The sequence below is a fragment of the Chaetura pelagica genome, unplaced genomic scaffold (assembly GCF_000747805.2).
Source record: "Chaetura pelagica isolate M959 unplaced genomic scaffold, ChaPel_1.0 scaffold286, whole genome shotgun sequence".
NCBI lineage: Eukaryota > Metazoa > Chordata > Aves > Apodiformes > Apodidae > Chaetura > Chaetura pelagica.
In genome coordinates this window covers 407,685-421,435 of record NW_009953573.1, presented here as the reverse complement: position 1 = coordinate 421,435, position 13,751 = coordinate 407,685, and the positions used below count along the sequence as shown (strand labels likewise).

General features: G+C 56.8%; 1 protein-coding gene across 1 annotated transcript in view; it reads left to right on the top strand.

Moving 5' to 3' along the window:
* KIF21B (kinesin family member 21B) overlaps window positions 1-13,751 on the top strand; it is a 25,736-nt gene extending 11,985 nt beyond the window's left edge. Inside the window, exons 15-35 of the mRNA XM_009999632.1 lie at window positions 267-466; window positions 705-812; window positions 1,234-1,302; window positions 1,678-1,907; window positions 2,274-2,421; window positions 2,511-2,705; window positions 3,655-3,756; window positions 3,843-4,008; window positions 4,267-4,327; window positions 4,643-4,700; window positions 5,214-5,419; window positions 5,883-5,957; window positions 6,129-6,242; window positions 6,919-6,957; window positions 9,192-9,328; window positions 9,829-10,009; window positions 10,852-11,016; window positions 11,546-11,663; window positions 12,359-12,529; window positions 13,044-13,243; window positions 13,652-13,751. Of these exons, the coding sequence (XP_009997934.1) occupies window positions 267-466; window positions 705-812; window positions 1,234-1,302; window positions 1,678-1,907; window positions 2,274-2,421; window positions 2,511-2,705; window positions 3,655-3,756; window positions 3,843-4,008; window positions 4,267-4,327; window positions 4,643-4,700; window positions 5,214-5,419; window positions 5,883-5,957; window positions 6,129-6,242; window positions 6,919-6,957; window positions 9,192-9,328; window positions 9,829-10,009; window positions 10,852-11,016; window positions 11,546-11,663; window positions 12,359-12,529; window positions 13,044-13,243; window positions 13,652-13,751 (2,843 nt within the window). The remainder of the gene's footprint in view (window positions 1-266; window positions 467-704; window positions 813-1,233; window positions 1,303-1,677; window positions 1,908-2,273; window positions 2,422-2,510; window positions 2,706-3,654; window positions 3,757-3,842; window positions 4,009-4,266; window positions 4,328-4,642; window positions 4,701-5,213; window positions 5,420-5,882; window positions 5,958-6,128; window positions 6,243-6,918; window positions 6,958-9,191; window positions 9,329-9,828; window positions 10,010-10,851; window positions 11,017-11,545; window positions 11,664-12,358; window positions 12,530-13,043; window positions 13,244-13,651) is intronic.

Here is a 13,751-nt window from a genome sequence, read left to right as displayed (position 1 = left end):
GTTCAGCAGCGCAGGATCCTCCATGCTCATGGCTGTAGGTCTGCAGCTCCTCTCAGCCCACCCAGTGTGTCCCCCAGTGCTGAGTCCTCGCCCAGCTCTTCCAAAGTGTGCCCCCAGACAGCCCCCAGCCTGTGATAGGGCTGGAGCAGAGGGGTGAGGGAGGCTCTAGTGGGACGGGGAGGGAGCAGGGCCCAGTGCCCCCAGCCAGGGTGTGTAGTGCCAGAGGAGCCCAGGGTGTGGGGCCATCACAAGCCCTCTCTCCCCAGGCACTATGGAGTGCTACACTGAGGAGAAAGCCAACAAGATCAAAGCAGACTATGAGAAGCGGCTGAAAGAGATGAACCGGGACCTGCAGAAGCTCCAGGCAGCCCAGAAGGAGCATGCTCGCCTGCTCAAGAACCAGTCCCGCTACGAGCGGGAGCTCAGGAAGCTGCAGGCAGAGGTGGCCGAGATGAAGAAGGCAAAGGTACCTGGACATGCCAGGACAGGGAGGGCAGCCCTGGGCTGGGCTGACTCCCTGCTCAGAAATGGTATTTTCAACTCCTGGTGGAAGAACAGTGCAGAACATCTGTCTGTCTGTGGGGTGGGTGGGTGCCCTGGAACAGTTGGGTACCTGCAGTGACATGCAGCACCTCCTGTCTTGTTGGACTAGATGATCTCTCGAGGTCCCTTCCAACCCCTAAGATTCTGTGATTCTGTCTCAGGTGGCACTGATGAAGCAGATGCGTGAGGAGCAGCAGCGGCGGCGGCTGGTGGAGACCAAGAGGAATCGAGAGATTGCGCAGCTCAAGAAGGAGCAGCGGCGGCAGGAGGTGGGAGCCCAGCCTGACCCTGGGTAGGGAAGAGCTGCGCTTGCCTGGGGTGCTGTTTGTTCTGCTCTGACACTCCAAGGTGCTCATCAATATCAGTCGGTGAAGCCTGGGGCCCTGCTGCACCCAGGAGCCCCTCAGCCTCAGCAGAGCACACCTGACTCAACAGCTCTCAAGTGCTTCCTGCAGCTCCCAGTGTGGCTGTGGGAGATGCTGGGAGCTCCCCACCAGCCTAAGGGGGCAATATGCTGTCAGGGCCAGCCTCAAGGCTGGAAACCTGCTCACTGTTCCAATCAGAAGTGAGACTCTTTGTTCCTAAGTAACTGCTCCAAGCTTGGGTCGTGGGAGCCCCAGGTTTGCTGCTATCACTGCGGTGCCTGGGCAGGACCCCAAGGGTCTCATTCTCTCTCTCTCACTTCTGCAGTTTCAAATCCGGGCTCTGGAATCTCAGAAGCGGCAGCAGGAAATTGTGCTGCGGAGGAAAACCCAGGAGGTGAGGGGCAGGGAGGGTGTTTCCCCCATGTACGACCAACAGAGATCCCTGCCCCAGTGGTTGGCTCAGAGGCACCCTATCCTCCAGGCAGTGCCAGCTCTGGGAGCTGCTTTCCCAAAAGGGTGGGAGGATTTTTGTGGCTCAGGAATCAGGTGGGAAATAGTTGCAGACAGCAGGAGTTGCCCATCTCCCAGGGCAGCTGAGCCTGGCAGCAGAAAATGGGCTAGAAGGGAAACCCATGGGGCACAAATTGCCCCAGGGTTTGAGGCCTCTAGAGCTGCCACTCTCAGTCCCCCAGGGACCTAGGGGTGACGGCAGCAGGTTTGGGCTGAGGACATTCGTCTTACATCCTTTCCTCCACACTCCTTTGGGCAGGTTTCAGCACTGCGCCGTCTGGCCAAGCCCATGTCAGACCGGGTGGCCGGCAGGGCCAGCCAGAAGCCAGCCATGTCCGATTCAGGCGCAGAGGTCTCAGCCAGCACGACGTCCTCTGAGCCCGAGTCTGGGGCTCGCTCTGTCTCCAGCATCGTGCGCCAGTGGAACAGGAAGATCAACAACTTCTTGGGTGACCCTTCATCCTCTGTGAATGGGGTTCGGCCTGCCAGGTCAGGGCGAGGGCTGTGGGGACAGGTGTTGGGGCATCCCAAAGCTCCCATACCTAGCTCTTGGCTGGTAGTGGAGGTTGGATGCCAGCTTCTTGGCTTGTGTTCAGCCACTGACCGAGTCTGACTGTCACCTGGGCTTGAGCCCAGTGCTGGCCTTCCATGAGGAAGGAAGTGCCACAGCACAAACCCTGCTGGGTTCATCTCTTGTCCTGCTCTTTACTAAGGGCTGATGGACATATTGGACAATCCAGAAACAATGCAGATGCCTTCTCCACTCCCAGCCAGCCAGAGCTGAGGTGCCCCTTTGGGGTAAGCACAGCCTTCCAGGCTGGTCACCCAAGTGCCCCTTCTCCTCTTGGGCTGTAGGAAGAAGTTCCCCAAGAAGGGGGTGAGCCAGACCTTCAGCAAAGCTGCCCGCCTCAAGTGGCAGTCACTGGAGCGGCGCATCTTTGACATCGTCATGCAGAGGATGACCATTGTGAACCTGGAGGCCGACATGGAGCGGCTCATTAAGGTGGCTGTGGCACTGAAGATAGAGAAGGCTTAGTGGTGGGTGTGGGACAGCCATGCCAACAGTGCCAATGCCTCTCCCTTTTCCCTCAGAAACGTGAGGAGCTGGCACTGCTTCAGGAAGCGTTGCTGGGCAAGAGGGTGAAACTGCAGGCAGAGAGTCCCAAGGAGCAGAAGGGGCTGCAGGAGCTGAATGAGGAGATTGAAGTGCTGGGGGCCAACATTGACTACATCAATGACAGCATTTCTGACTGCCAGGCCACCATTATGCAGATTGAGGAGACCAAGGTGGGTGGCTGGACTGGACCCAGCCTGCAGGGGAAGAGCAGGAGTACTCTGGGAGGTGAAGGGGCACCTGGGCATGGCCAGGCTGAGCATCCTGGAGTCCTCCTCAGCCATGCGGCCTTACCCTCGCCCTCACTTCTCGTTAGTGGTTAATTGTGGAGGAGATTGCTGCCAGGTCTTTGGATAGCCATGGACAGGCTGTTGGTGCCCCGTGCCCCATCCCACTGGGATGCAGAGAATCTGCAGCCCCCGTCGTGCCTATGGGGGTCGTGGTCACTTGTCCCCAGAGGAGTTTCTAGAGCTACAGGAGGACTGACTTGTTTTATAGCAGAAACGCTGCAGGTTTTGTGTCCAGCGTAGACCCTGGAGGTGCCGCAGGGTCGGTGTGCGGCTCCCGGCTCCCCTCTAGTGGCGGCGGCCGGGCTGACCGGGGGCTGCTGCTGTCCTCGGTGCCCATCAGCTGGGGGTTGGGCATTCACACCAGCCTTTGGGCCGGTGACCCGATCTGCTTTTTTGCCTGGTATCTGTCTAATGAGGTGTTGGCGCCTGGTGACAGAACACTGGGACTGGCTGGGCAGAGAGGTTGTGGAGTCTCCTTCTTTGGAGACAGTCCAAACCTGCCTGGACACACTCCTGTGGGATGTACTTCAGGTGACCCTGCTCTGACAGGGTCCAGGTTGGACTGGATGATCTTTTGAGGTCCCTTCCAACACCAAAGATTCTGTGATTCTGTGATTGCTGTAGCACACAGAAGCCCTTCAGGGTTTTTTGGCCATCTCCATGACTGGACCTCCCCGGTAGGCCCTTGGGCAGGCTGAGGACAATGGGAGCAGGGCTGGGCAGTGCTGGTGGGGGCTGGAGGTGCTGTGCTGGCTGCAGTGTCCCTTCTGCCTGCCCCATGCCCAGCAGCAAAGCTCCCTCACTGCATTCAGTGCCTGTTTCCGCCTTCCAGGAGGAGCTGGACTCCACAGACACCTCAGTGGTGATCAGCTCCTGCTCCCTGGCTGAAGCTCGGCTCCTGCTGGACAACTTCCTGAAGGCCTCCATAGACAAGGTGCGGGTACAGGACAGAGGAGAGCAGGTGCCAGGGTGGGGACCCAGGACACCTGCCTGAGGCCTGGCTGGGCTGTCCTTCCCCAGGGACTGCAGGTGGCACAGAAGGAGGCCCAGATCCGCCTGCTGGAGGGTCGCCTGCGGCAGATGGACATGACTGGCTCTTCGCAGAATCATGCCATCCTGGATGCCCTGCGGGAGAAGGCTGAGTCACATCCTGAACTGCAGGCCCTGATCCACAACGTTCAACAAGGTGGGACCTGGGGCTGGGCCTGCAGCCCCTGGGTCTGGGTGCCCACCCCTGCTGATCCACCAAGGGGCACCCAGAGGTGCTCTGGCTGGCAGCAGCATGCCCAGGACTGCCTCGAGGGCAATGCTGGGTTGGGACGTGTGCTTCAGCCACCACACAGCAGGGACAAGGACCAACTGCCCCCTCTGCCATGTGGCTCAGATGGGGCTTAGCGCAACAGGGTCCCCTCTGCACTGCTGATGTTCTATTCCCCTCCCACAGAGAATGGCTACACCAGCACGGACGAAGAGGTCTCAGAGTTCAGCCTGGCTTCAGATGGGAGGTGAGTGCCTAGCCCTGCCTGGGCTAGTGGCGGCTGGGGAGGCCAGGAGTGGGGTGGGATGTCTGGTGCCATCCATGAAAACATGCAGGTGGACATGGATGAACAAAGCCCCACCTAAACTTTCTTATGATGCCCAGCCCTTAGGAAGGGGAGCAGAGATGTCTCCTAAACACCATGAGGGAGTGAAGACTAGGTCATCCCTTGGGGAAAGGGTGCTGGGGAGCGGGGGGTGATCAAAGAGTCTGGTGAGCCAGTGGCAGCTAGCTCTCTGAAGGGAGTTTGGCACTGAAGTTTCATCTTTCTCCTTTCTTGCAGCATATCCCAGTCTTTCACCATGAAGGGCTCAGCAAGCCAGGATGACTTTAAATTCAAGGTTAGTTGGCCTTTCTGTGTGGCCCTGTCACAGAGAATGGGAGAAGGGATCGATGGGCTTGTTGTTCAGTGACGTTACAGACTTCTGCTGTGTAGTGTGACCCTTGAAGAGCCATGCTTGGTATAAAGGCACTAAGGCTGGTCTCTGGGTGGGCTCAGCTCTAGGCAAGGTGAAACCCAGGCCTCTTGGTCCTGTGGTCTTCTGAAGCACTAGAGACTTGGGAAACACCCACCACACTGGCCAATACCCTCCATATTTGAGTGGGCACCAAGGAGGTCCCTGTGGAGTGCTGCATCTGTTGTGGGCAAAGGTGGAGGAGACCCTGTTGCTCTGCACAGGCTGTCACCTTTGCTTAGAGCATGGGGAGCTGGCCCTAGGATGGGCACCCCAGCACCATCCAGTGGGGACTTGACCTTCTGTGGCCAGAGAGCAGAAGCTGCTCCACCCCACAGCTCTCTGGCTGCACTTACTGTCCCTGTGCTGCCTGTGCCTGAGCCCTCTGCCCTGCTCTAGGGAGAGCCGAAGCTCTCAGGGCAGATGAAGGCAGTGTCGGCTGAGTATCTAGGACCCACGCTGGACGTCTCCACCAAGAACATCACCAAGTCCTTGGCATCCCTCATGGAGATCAAAGAGGATGGGATCAGCTTCTCCATCCGAGACTCCTATTATAAGGAGAAGGTGTCACGCACTGTCAGCCTGCCCACTCGAGGAAGCACCTTGTGAGCATGGGGTGATGGCACTGGGAGGGTTGTGGAGGCATGGGCCAGCAGGTGGGAAGCTGAGTCCTGGCTGCAGAGTTGCAGAGCAGTGAGGCTGAGACCAATCCTGCATCTATCCAGGCTTGTCTGCAGCAAGCAGTGCTGAATTTCTCCAGTGGGTCTCGGAGAGCATTTAGGAGTATATTGGTGTCCTCCGTAGATGGAAAGTTGGGTATTCCAGGAGGAGGGAAAGCAGAAGGGGGCATCGCCATCTCATTGCCCTGGGTTATCAGGTTTCTGGGAGGCTTCTTTGGTTGCCTCTGTGCTCATGGAATGGCTCAAGGTCTGCTTTGATCTTGGGATTGTGACTCCAGGGCAGCTCAACTTCTCCTTTGCTCTTCTGGGGAAGGACACAGATGTTCAACATGGAGGGATCCCAGCAGGGGGAACAGGCACCCACTGTGCTCTGTTGCACTTTCTTTAGTCCCAGGCAATCTCGTGGCTCGGACATTTTGCCTCTGACAAGGAGGAAATCCTATGACCGTGGGCAACCTGCCAGGTGAGCTTGGGAGCTGGAGAAGTGGCCACTAGGGCAGGGAGAGGCTGGCAGGCCCAGAGAAGCGAGGAGAGATGGCTGGCTGGACCAGCTCTTGCTGGGCACTGGTGTGCCAGGCAGCTGCCAGGTGAGCAGTTCCCAAGTCATGTGTCCTTCTGATCCTTCCTGGCTCAGGCCTCCAGATGTTGGCTTCACACCTCCTCCATCCCCACCCACCCGTCCACGCAACGACCGCAATGTCTTCTCTCGTCTCACGAGCAACCAGAGCCAGGGGTCTGCCTTGGATAAGTAAGTCCTGGTGGGGTGGAGGGTCTGAGGGAGGGGGACCCACACCATAACAGCAAAAGGGCATGTACCAGGCCCATCATGGGGTGTAGAAGCACAGGACCTAGGTTGGCTCCAGCCAGCTTCCTACCACCATTTTCACTCCCTGCTCTTTTCCATGAGGGATCAGATGCTCTGCAAGGGCCATGCTGCATCCGTGCCCTGTCCTGCCTGCTGTATATCCCCTCCCAGCTGACTGCCTGAAGGACCACACAGTCCTGTTCTCTAGCTAAGCCCTACTTGGAGATACAGCAGTTTCAGGCTTGGATCACTGGAAAACGTTGTGGAGCAGGATGGGGTGAGGTGGGATGGGGGCTTGCCAGGAAGCTGAAGGACTGGCATGGCCCCACAGCTGCTGCTCCAGCCTCCCCCTGCAGCAGGTCGGGCAGCTGCCCTTGTCCCAGAGCACAGCCAGCAGCGCTGACCTTCCCTGATGGAGACCTGCTGTCTGGTCCTCACATGCTCTCCTGTTCCTCTGTCCTCTCCCCCAGCTCTCCACATGTACTTCACCCTCTCTCCTCTCCTCCTCTCTGTCCTGCACTGGCTTGGATGCAATAACAATCCTCCATCTCTGACACCTCTGCTGCCTCTTCTAGTCTGGGTTTTCTCTCCCATAATCCTGCTAATTTTCTGCCCCTAGGTCTGATGACAGCGATTCCTCTGTCTCGGAGGTGCTGAGGTATAGACAACTTTCTATTTATTATCCCTCCCTCCTCTCCTCCATCTCTCTGTGTCAGGAACCTGCTCTCCTTTGTCCCTGCATGCTTCACCTGTACCTTGCTGCTCTCCCCAGCCCGTGCCTGCTGTCCCATGCTGGCATGCCACCACCTCCAGTGTCTGACACTGTCCCCTTGGGTGTGAGTTGGAACTGTTCCTGCTCTGCTCAGCCCCTGGGAGCATGGTGCTGGGCTCACCCATGGGCACTGGCTAGTTCAGGGTGGCAGCATGTTCTCCTTCATCGCTGATGGGTTCTCATCAGCATGATGCCACCATGTCTCATCCTGTCCCCCAGCTGTCCAGCAGGAGATATGACACTTCCCTCACTGTGATGCCAGGGAAGGACGCAAGAAACCCTGGGACCCCCCAGTGTGTCCTTATTGCAAGCATCTTCCAGGCAAACATCTCCACGAGCTGCCCACACCTGATAGTGGCTCCCTGGTGTTGGGTTGGGGGTGGGTTGATGTCTGTCCCAAAGAAACCATGTCAGACTGTGGTGCAGAGCTCAGCCTCGGGTTTAAGGTGTCACCGTTTGACTCAGGTCTGACAACAGTGCTCTCAGTCCCAGGTAGGGGGAGAGAAAAAGAGAGAAACTTTGCTGGATTGAAAACTCAACTACAAAGCTTTAATTCAACATCAGTGATAAAAGAAATAGATACAACTACATACAATTATGTTCAGATATGGGCAAAAGCTTCTCACCTCCCCCCACCCCAGCAACTCCCACAGCATCTCCTGAGCTGAAACAGCCCCGAAAAATCCCAAAGCGCTGCTGGAGAAAGCGCAGAGTGATGAGGGTCAGGAGAGCTGGAGCCTGGGGGTGCCCGGGGAGGGATGGACGGAGTCCTGCGCGGGCGCCGGCCATGGGTGGAGGAGAAGGGAAGAAGCAGCAGGGAGGAAGTTGTCTTGTGTGCTCTCTGTCCTTCCTCTGAGCTCACATAGCTCCATGGAATAGAATCTCTCTGGCCAGTTTTGCTGTCTGTCTAACTCAGCCTCCTGTGGGGGGGCAGATCTCCCTGTAGCGTCTGAGCCGGCAGAGTGAAGATGTGACCTTGAAGCCCCAGCAGTTAGAGACACATTCTACTGTTCTCAGTGCTAGTTGGAACACTCTGACTAGTTAAAAGAAAAATTACTGAAGGAAAACAGAATCAGTAAAGGGAAAATTGTCTTCATCCTTGCTCAAACCAGGACATCCTGGGCTCCTCCCACTGCACCCTCCTGCCTACAGAGGTTTCCAAACAGGAGGGCCACCTTTTCCCCATCCCTGAGGAACACCAGCCTGCTTGCCCTGCATCCCCACCAGTGCCCAGTCACTGGGGAGGTGGCATCAGCTGTGTCTGTGCTGTCACCTTGGGCACTTTGCAGCCAGGCAGCAGTCACAGCCCATCACTAACAACTCCCTGTGGAGCTGGAGTCTCCATTTCAATTTGCTGTCCCCTCAAGAGGGACCAGAAGATGCAGTTTAATTGGAGTTTGTCAGCTCAGCCACTCACTGAGGATGGGTGCTCAGACACGGGGTTCCAAACCACTGAGCCCGGATCTGCGGATCTGTCCTTATGTCGTAACAGCAACCATGTGTGGCCTCGGGCCCACCTTTCTCCAGCCCCGTGCCTCAGTTTCCTTACCCAGTGCAGGGCCTAGAGCCAGGGGTAGATGCAGAGCTTTCCCAGCTGTTGTGACAGGGACACTGGATGCAAATATCAGTGCTGTCCTTTGTCACCCTTGTGGCCTTATGTAAAGGAGCAGGGCCCTGTCTCCAAATGTCACCAGCCATGGGCTGACAGCCTCCAAGGAACCACAGTGCTGGGTATTGTTACCCTGGAACATTTATTCCAGCAGAGCTTCAGGCTGGAGAAGGTGCGGTTTGTCACAAACTGACCTGAAGATCCATGAGCTGGGTCTTCTGACTCCTGGGGTCTGTGCTGGCCAGGCATGAGAGGTCCAGCAGGAGAGCAGAGGCCACTGAGCAGCCCCCCATCCCAGTCTATTGCTGGGGCAGAGCAAGCAGACAGGGGCTTCTCCTGGGGAGATTCCATTAAGATCTTGGCTCAGACACGCTGGGGTGTGGGGCCCATCACACTGCCAGGCAAGGGAAGATGGTTGGAGTGATGCAGCTCTTGCTCTCCCATGCCCCTGTGTGAGATGGCACCATGTCACACTCCCCCCACCACACTTGCTCTTTCTTTCCCATGCAAGGGGCATCATTAACCCGGTGGGTGGCACCAAGAACGCCCGGACAGCGCCACTGCAGTGTGTCTCCATGGCAGAGGGACACACCAAGCCTGTGCTCTGCCTGGATGCCACCGATGAGCTGCTTTTCACTGGGTCTAAAGGTGCGTGATAGATGGAGGAGACGTGGGGGGGTGCTGGCCTGAGGGTACTGAGGGAACAGCACAGGGGAATGCATGAAGTGCCATGGAGGCTGATGCCTCCTGAGCCTTTTTCCTGTCCTCACAGAATCACAGAAACGTGTAATTGTTTGTGTTGGTAAAGACCTTTCTGATTATTCAGTCCGGCCCTTCACCCAGCACTGCCAAGGCCACCACTAACCCATGTCCCTCAGCACCACATCTACACAGCTTTGAAATTCCACCAAGAATGGGGACTCCACCACTGCCCTGGTCAGCCTGTGCCAGGGCCTGACAACCCTTTTGGGGAAGAATTTGTTCCTAGTAAAGAAATAGTTCCTTCCATAGTGCTGGGACTGGCTGGGACCCTTTCCTCTGACTCTGTGGGTGGGGGGAGGCCATGCTCAGCAGGGTTGTTGCCCCCAGGCCACTATTCCCTCAGGGGGAGACCCACCCCAGCCTGATGCATTTTCCTCCTTTCCCAGATCGGAGCTGCAAAATGTGGAACCTGGTGACAGGCCAAGAGATTGCTTCCCTCAAGGGTCATCCAAACAACGTGGTTTCCATCAAGTACTGCAGCCACACAGGGCTGGTGTTCACCGTGTCCACATCATACATCAAGGTGTGGGACATCCGGGACTCGGCTCGGTGCATCCGCACCCTCACGTAGGTGGCAGGCAGGAGCTGCTATGGGGACCCTGGGCACTCTGGACATCTGTGGCTGTGGAGACCCAGTCCCAGGAACTCCTGGGGCTGCAGACAGGGCTGTCTCAGCTGCTTTAGTGCCAGCTTTTAGTACTGCAACCTTAGGGAACAGGAAGGCTGGGGGGGAGCTTGAGGTGAGAGGACTCATGGGGACCTTCTGTAAAGAAAGCTTAGGGTGGGGCTTTGAAGAGATTTGCAGCTACTTCTGGGGCCAAGAGAGCCAGCAGCTCCTTGGAAGAGGTACAGCCTCCAATAGCACCATGGCTGAGTAAATCACAGGCTCTTCAGTGGGAAACTTGTGTCTTTATGAGGAGTTTGAGGACCAGAAAGGAGCATGGGACAGGCTCTGCCAGTCTGGAGCAGAGCTCAAATATTAGGAATGTATGGCAGACCAGGGCTACCAGCTCTCTCCAGCATAGAGCTCCTTTCTCCACCCAGCCTTAGCTCATCTACCTTGGCCTGAAAGTGCTTCTCCCCTGGTGCAGAGGACAAATACCTCTGCCTCCCTATGCTGGCTGCCAGCACGAGCCAGCTCTTTCTGCAGGAAGCCGAGAGGAATGGGAGGAGAGAACAGCAGCCCTCAAATAGAAACCAGGGTAGGATGCTCCATGTCATGCACAACCCAACATCCTTGGTTCCCTTTACGAGCCAGGCACTGGCCTAGGGGACTTGTTGATCCCATGATGGCCAGAGACAGTGACACCTCAAGGGTCTTTCCCATGTGGGACCCACTTGGAGCAAGCAGCCCCATGTGGCTCTGATCTTTGCTTTTTCTCCCTCCTTGGCCTCCCTCTCCCTCTTAGATCTTCTGGACAGGTGATTTCTGGGGACGCATGTGCTGGGACCACCACCCGCATGGTCACCAGTATGCAGGGGGAGCACCAGATCAACCAGATTGCTCTCAATCCCACTGGCACCATGCTCTATGCTGCTACTGGTAACTCCGTCCGCATCTGGGAGCTGAGCAGGTGAGGAGCAGTGCTTGGGTAGGCAGGATGGCTTGGGGATGCTGAGTGGACACTGGCTGCTCAGAGGGGCCTGAAATGACTTCCCCTAAGGAACAGGAAAGCCTTCTTAGCAATGGAAGTTACCTGGAATAAGGACTTTCAGAACCTTTTCCTAGGGAGCCAAGAGGTGATGAGCAGCAGTGAAGCTACTTGAGGTGGGAGGTTTGTTCATGAGCTGGGCAGAGCTTGGGACAAGGGAAACACCATGTGGGATGAGCAGCAGTACCCCCAGGTTTTTCCCTTGCCCCCCTCCCTGCCATGTGGGTTCTGAGCTGCTGACCCCTTGCTGTAGCCAAGCACCCATGGGCATGCCCAGGGCTGCCTTCCTCCCCCAGCACCATGAGGAAGAAGGTTTTCTCTGCTCACATCCCCTCAGAGAGAACAGCCCCTACTGGAGGGCTCCAGGAACATGGGGTCTCTGCCTGGGAGTGCCCTTCAGAGGAGCTGCCACCCTGGGAAGGGGCTGGCTGATCCAGGTTGTTGCCCTCAGGCTGCAGCCCATCGGGAAGCTGAGCGGCCACATCGGGCCTGTGATGTGTCTCACGGTGAACCAGACGTCGAGCAACCATGATCTGGTGGTCACAGGCTCCAAAGATCACTATGTCAAGGTACTCTCCTCCTTGGACAGCAGAGCCCTGTGTCCCATAGGAAAGCCCAGGTCTCATCTCCTGCTCAAATCTGAGCCCAGATTTCTGTTTTCAGCTCTGCATGTGATGTTTTTATGTATCTCTTCACCCAAATCTTGCCTTTTGCTGATCTGCAATACAAATGCCCCTCTGGAATGGGTTTGTGTCTCTCACCCCTCAAACTCTGTGGCTGGTATTTATTTGTATATTATGGCAGACCCAGGTGAGCAGGTTACCCTCTTCTGCTTGGTTCTCCTCTCCAATACAGATGCTTTGTGCCTGCTCCTTCACTGTCCAAGCATAGCAGGAGCTGCTCCCCCCTTTCAGGTTTTTGCTGATTTGTAGCAGGTTGTGTTGGAGCTTGCAACAAGGGACTGAAGAGGGATAGTGAGATGATGAGGGAGGCAGGATCCTGCTCTTCTGACATCTGCAAGTGTGTGCAGCTCACCAAAAGTAAAATGCAGCAGAATGGGGTCTGTTGCTGGTGGCAGATCCCTGCAATGGGTCAGAATTCAGCCCCAAAAAAGCCTCCACTGGCCAATGCCCACTCCCCTTTCCAGCATCACTCTGGCTGCCCTGACCCCAGAAAGCAGAGGCTGATGGCCAGGTTCTCCAAGAGCAGGTCACCCCTGTGTCCAGTGCCACCTGGGTCTGTCACTCACTGTTTTTCCCCCCAGGTGTTTGAGATTGCAGAGGGCACGGTGGGCAACATTGGCCCCACTCACAACTTCGAGCCCCCTCACTACGATGGCATTGAGTGCTTGGCCATCCAGGGGGACGTTCTCTTCAGTGGCTCCAGGGACAACGGCATAAAGAAGTGGGACCTGGAGCAGCAGGAACTTATCCAGGTCTGAAGGGGAGCATATAAGCACAGGTCCTCATGGTAATGTGGGGTGGAAGACCATGGCTGCTGGTGGTCTGGGAGGACTAATGTTCAGGGACCTGGTGCCAGTGTCCTGCACTGATCTAACCAGGGAGAGCACTCCCATTCCTGGGAATCTGGCAGTGCATGTATGAGGTGGTGCTGTTCCCCCCAGGTTGGTGTTGTAGGGCCCCCCAGATTGCCAGCTCCCCTAGCACACAGGCTGCAGCATCCATTGCAGTGCCAGGTGCTGTGTTCCTCTCTGAAGACAGGATTGTTGTCTTCTGCCCAGGAGACAAGCCAAGCCCTGACTTTTGAATCCATCCCCTTGGTCTCCCAGCTTTGTGTTGCTAACCCCACAGTGCAGATCAGCGCCAGGATGACAGGGAGGATCTGGGCCTCCCAGGTTGAGTCCATGGTGGTGCTGCAGATGAGGTTGGTCATTGTGTCAAACTGTACCAGCTTGCGTCATTATGTCCATTCTGTGCTTGTGCCTACAGCAAATCCCCAATGCCCACAAGGACTGGGTCTGTGCCCTGGCGTTCATCCCTGGCCGCCCCATGGTGCTGAGTGCCTGCCGAGGAGGCATGATCAAGGTCTGGAATGTGGACACCTTCACCCCTGTTGGGGAGATCAAAGGGCATGACAGCCCCATCAATGCTATCTGCACCAACTCCAAGCATATCTTCACTGCCTCTAGGTGAGCCTGGGCTGTCTTCTCCCCAGAACCTCTGAGAGGGGGAAGACCCCTGGGTTGAACTGTCATCCCTGGGCCTGGGTGGGTTTGCACTGAGGGGCAGGGAGCTGGGTAGGAGGGAAGCGGGGAGTCTGGCAGCTTTCTAGTGCCCCCCACTCGTTCATCTCCTCTTGCCACCCTCAGCCTGTCCCTGGACACGGTCTGCCCACTGCAGGGCCAGGACCTGTCCCCTGCCCTGGGTGGTCCCCCATGTAGGACTCCTGCCTTTGAGGCTGGGCATCCCAGCAGCAGGCTTTAGGGGAACTCTTTGGCAGAAAGACTCTGATGTCCTCTTTCCGACCATGTCCCTTTTCTCCCTTCCTTTTTCTCTGTCTCTATCTCTCCTCCTCCCACCTCCCATCTGTGCCACAGTGACTGCCGGGTAAAGTTATGGAGTTACGTGCCTGGGCTCACCCCTTGCCTTCCACGACGCGTCCTTGCCATAAAGGGCCGTGCTACTAGTCTGCCTTGA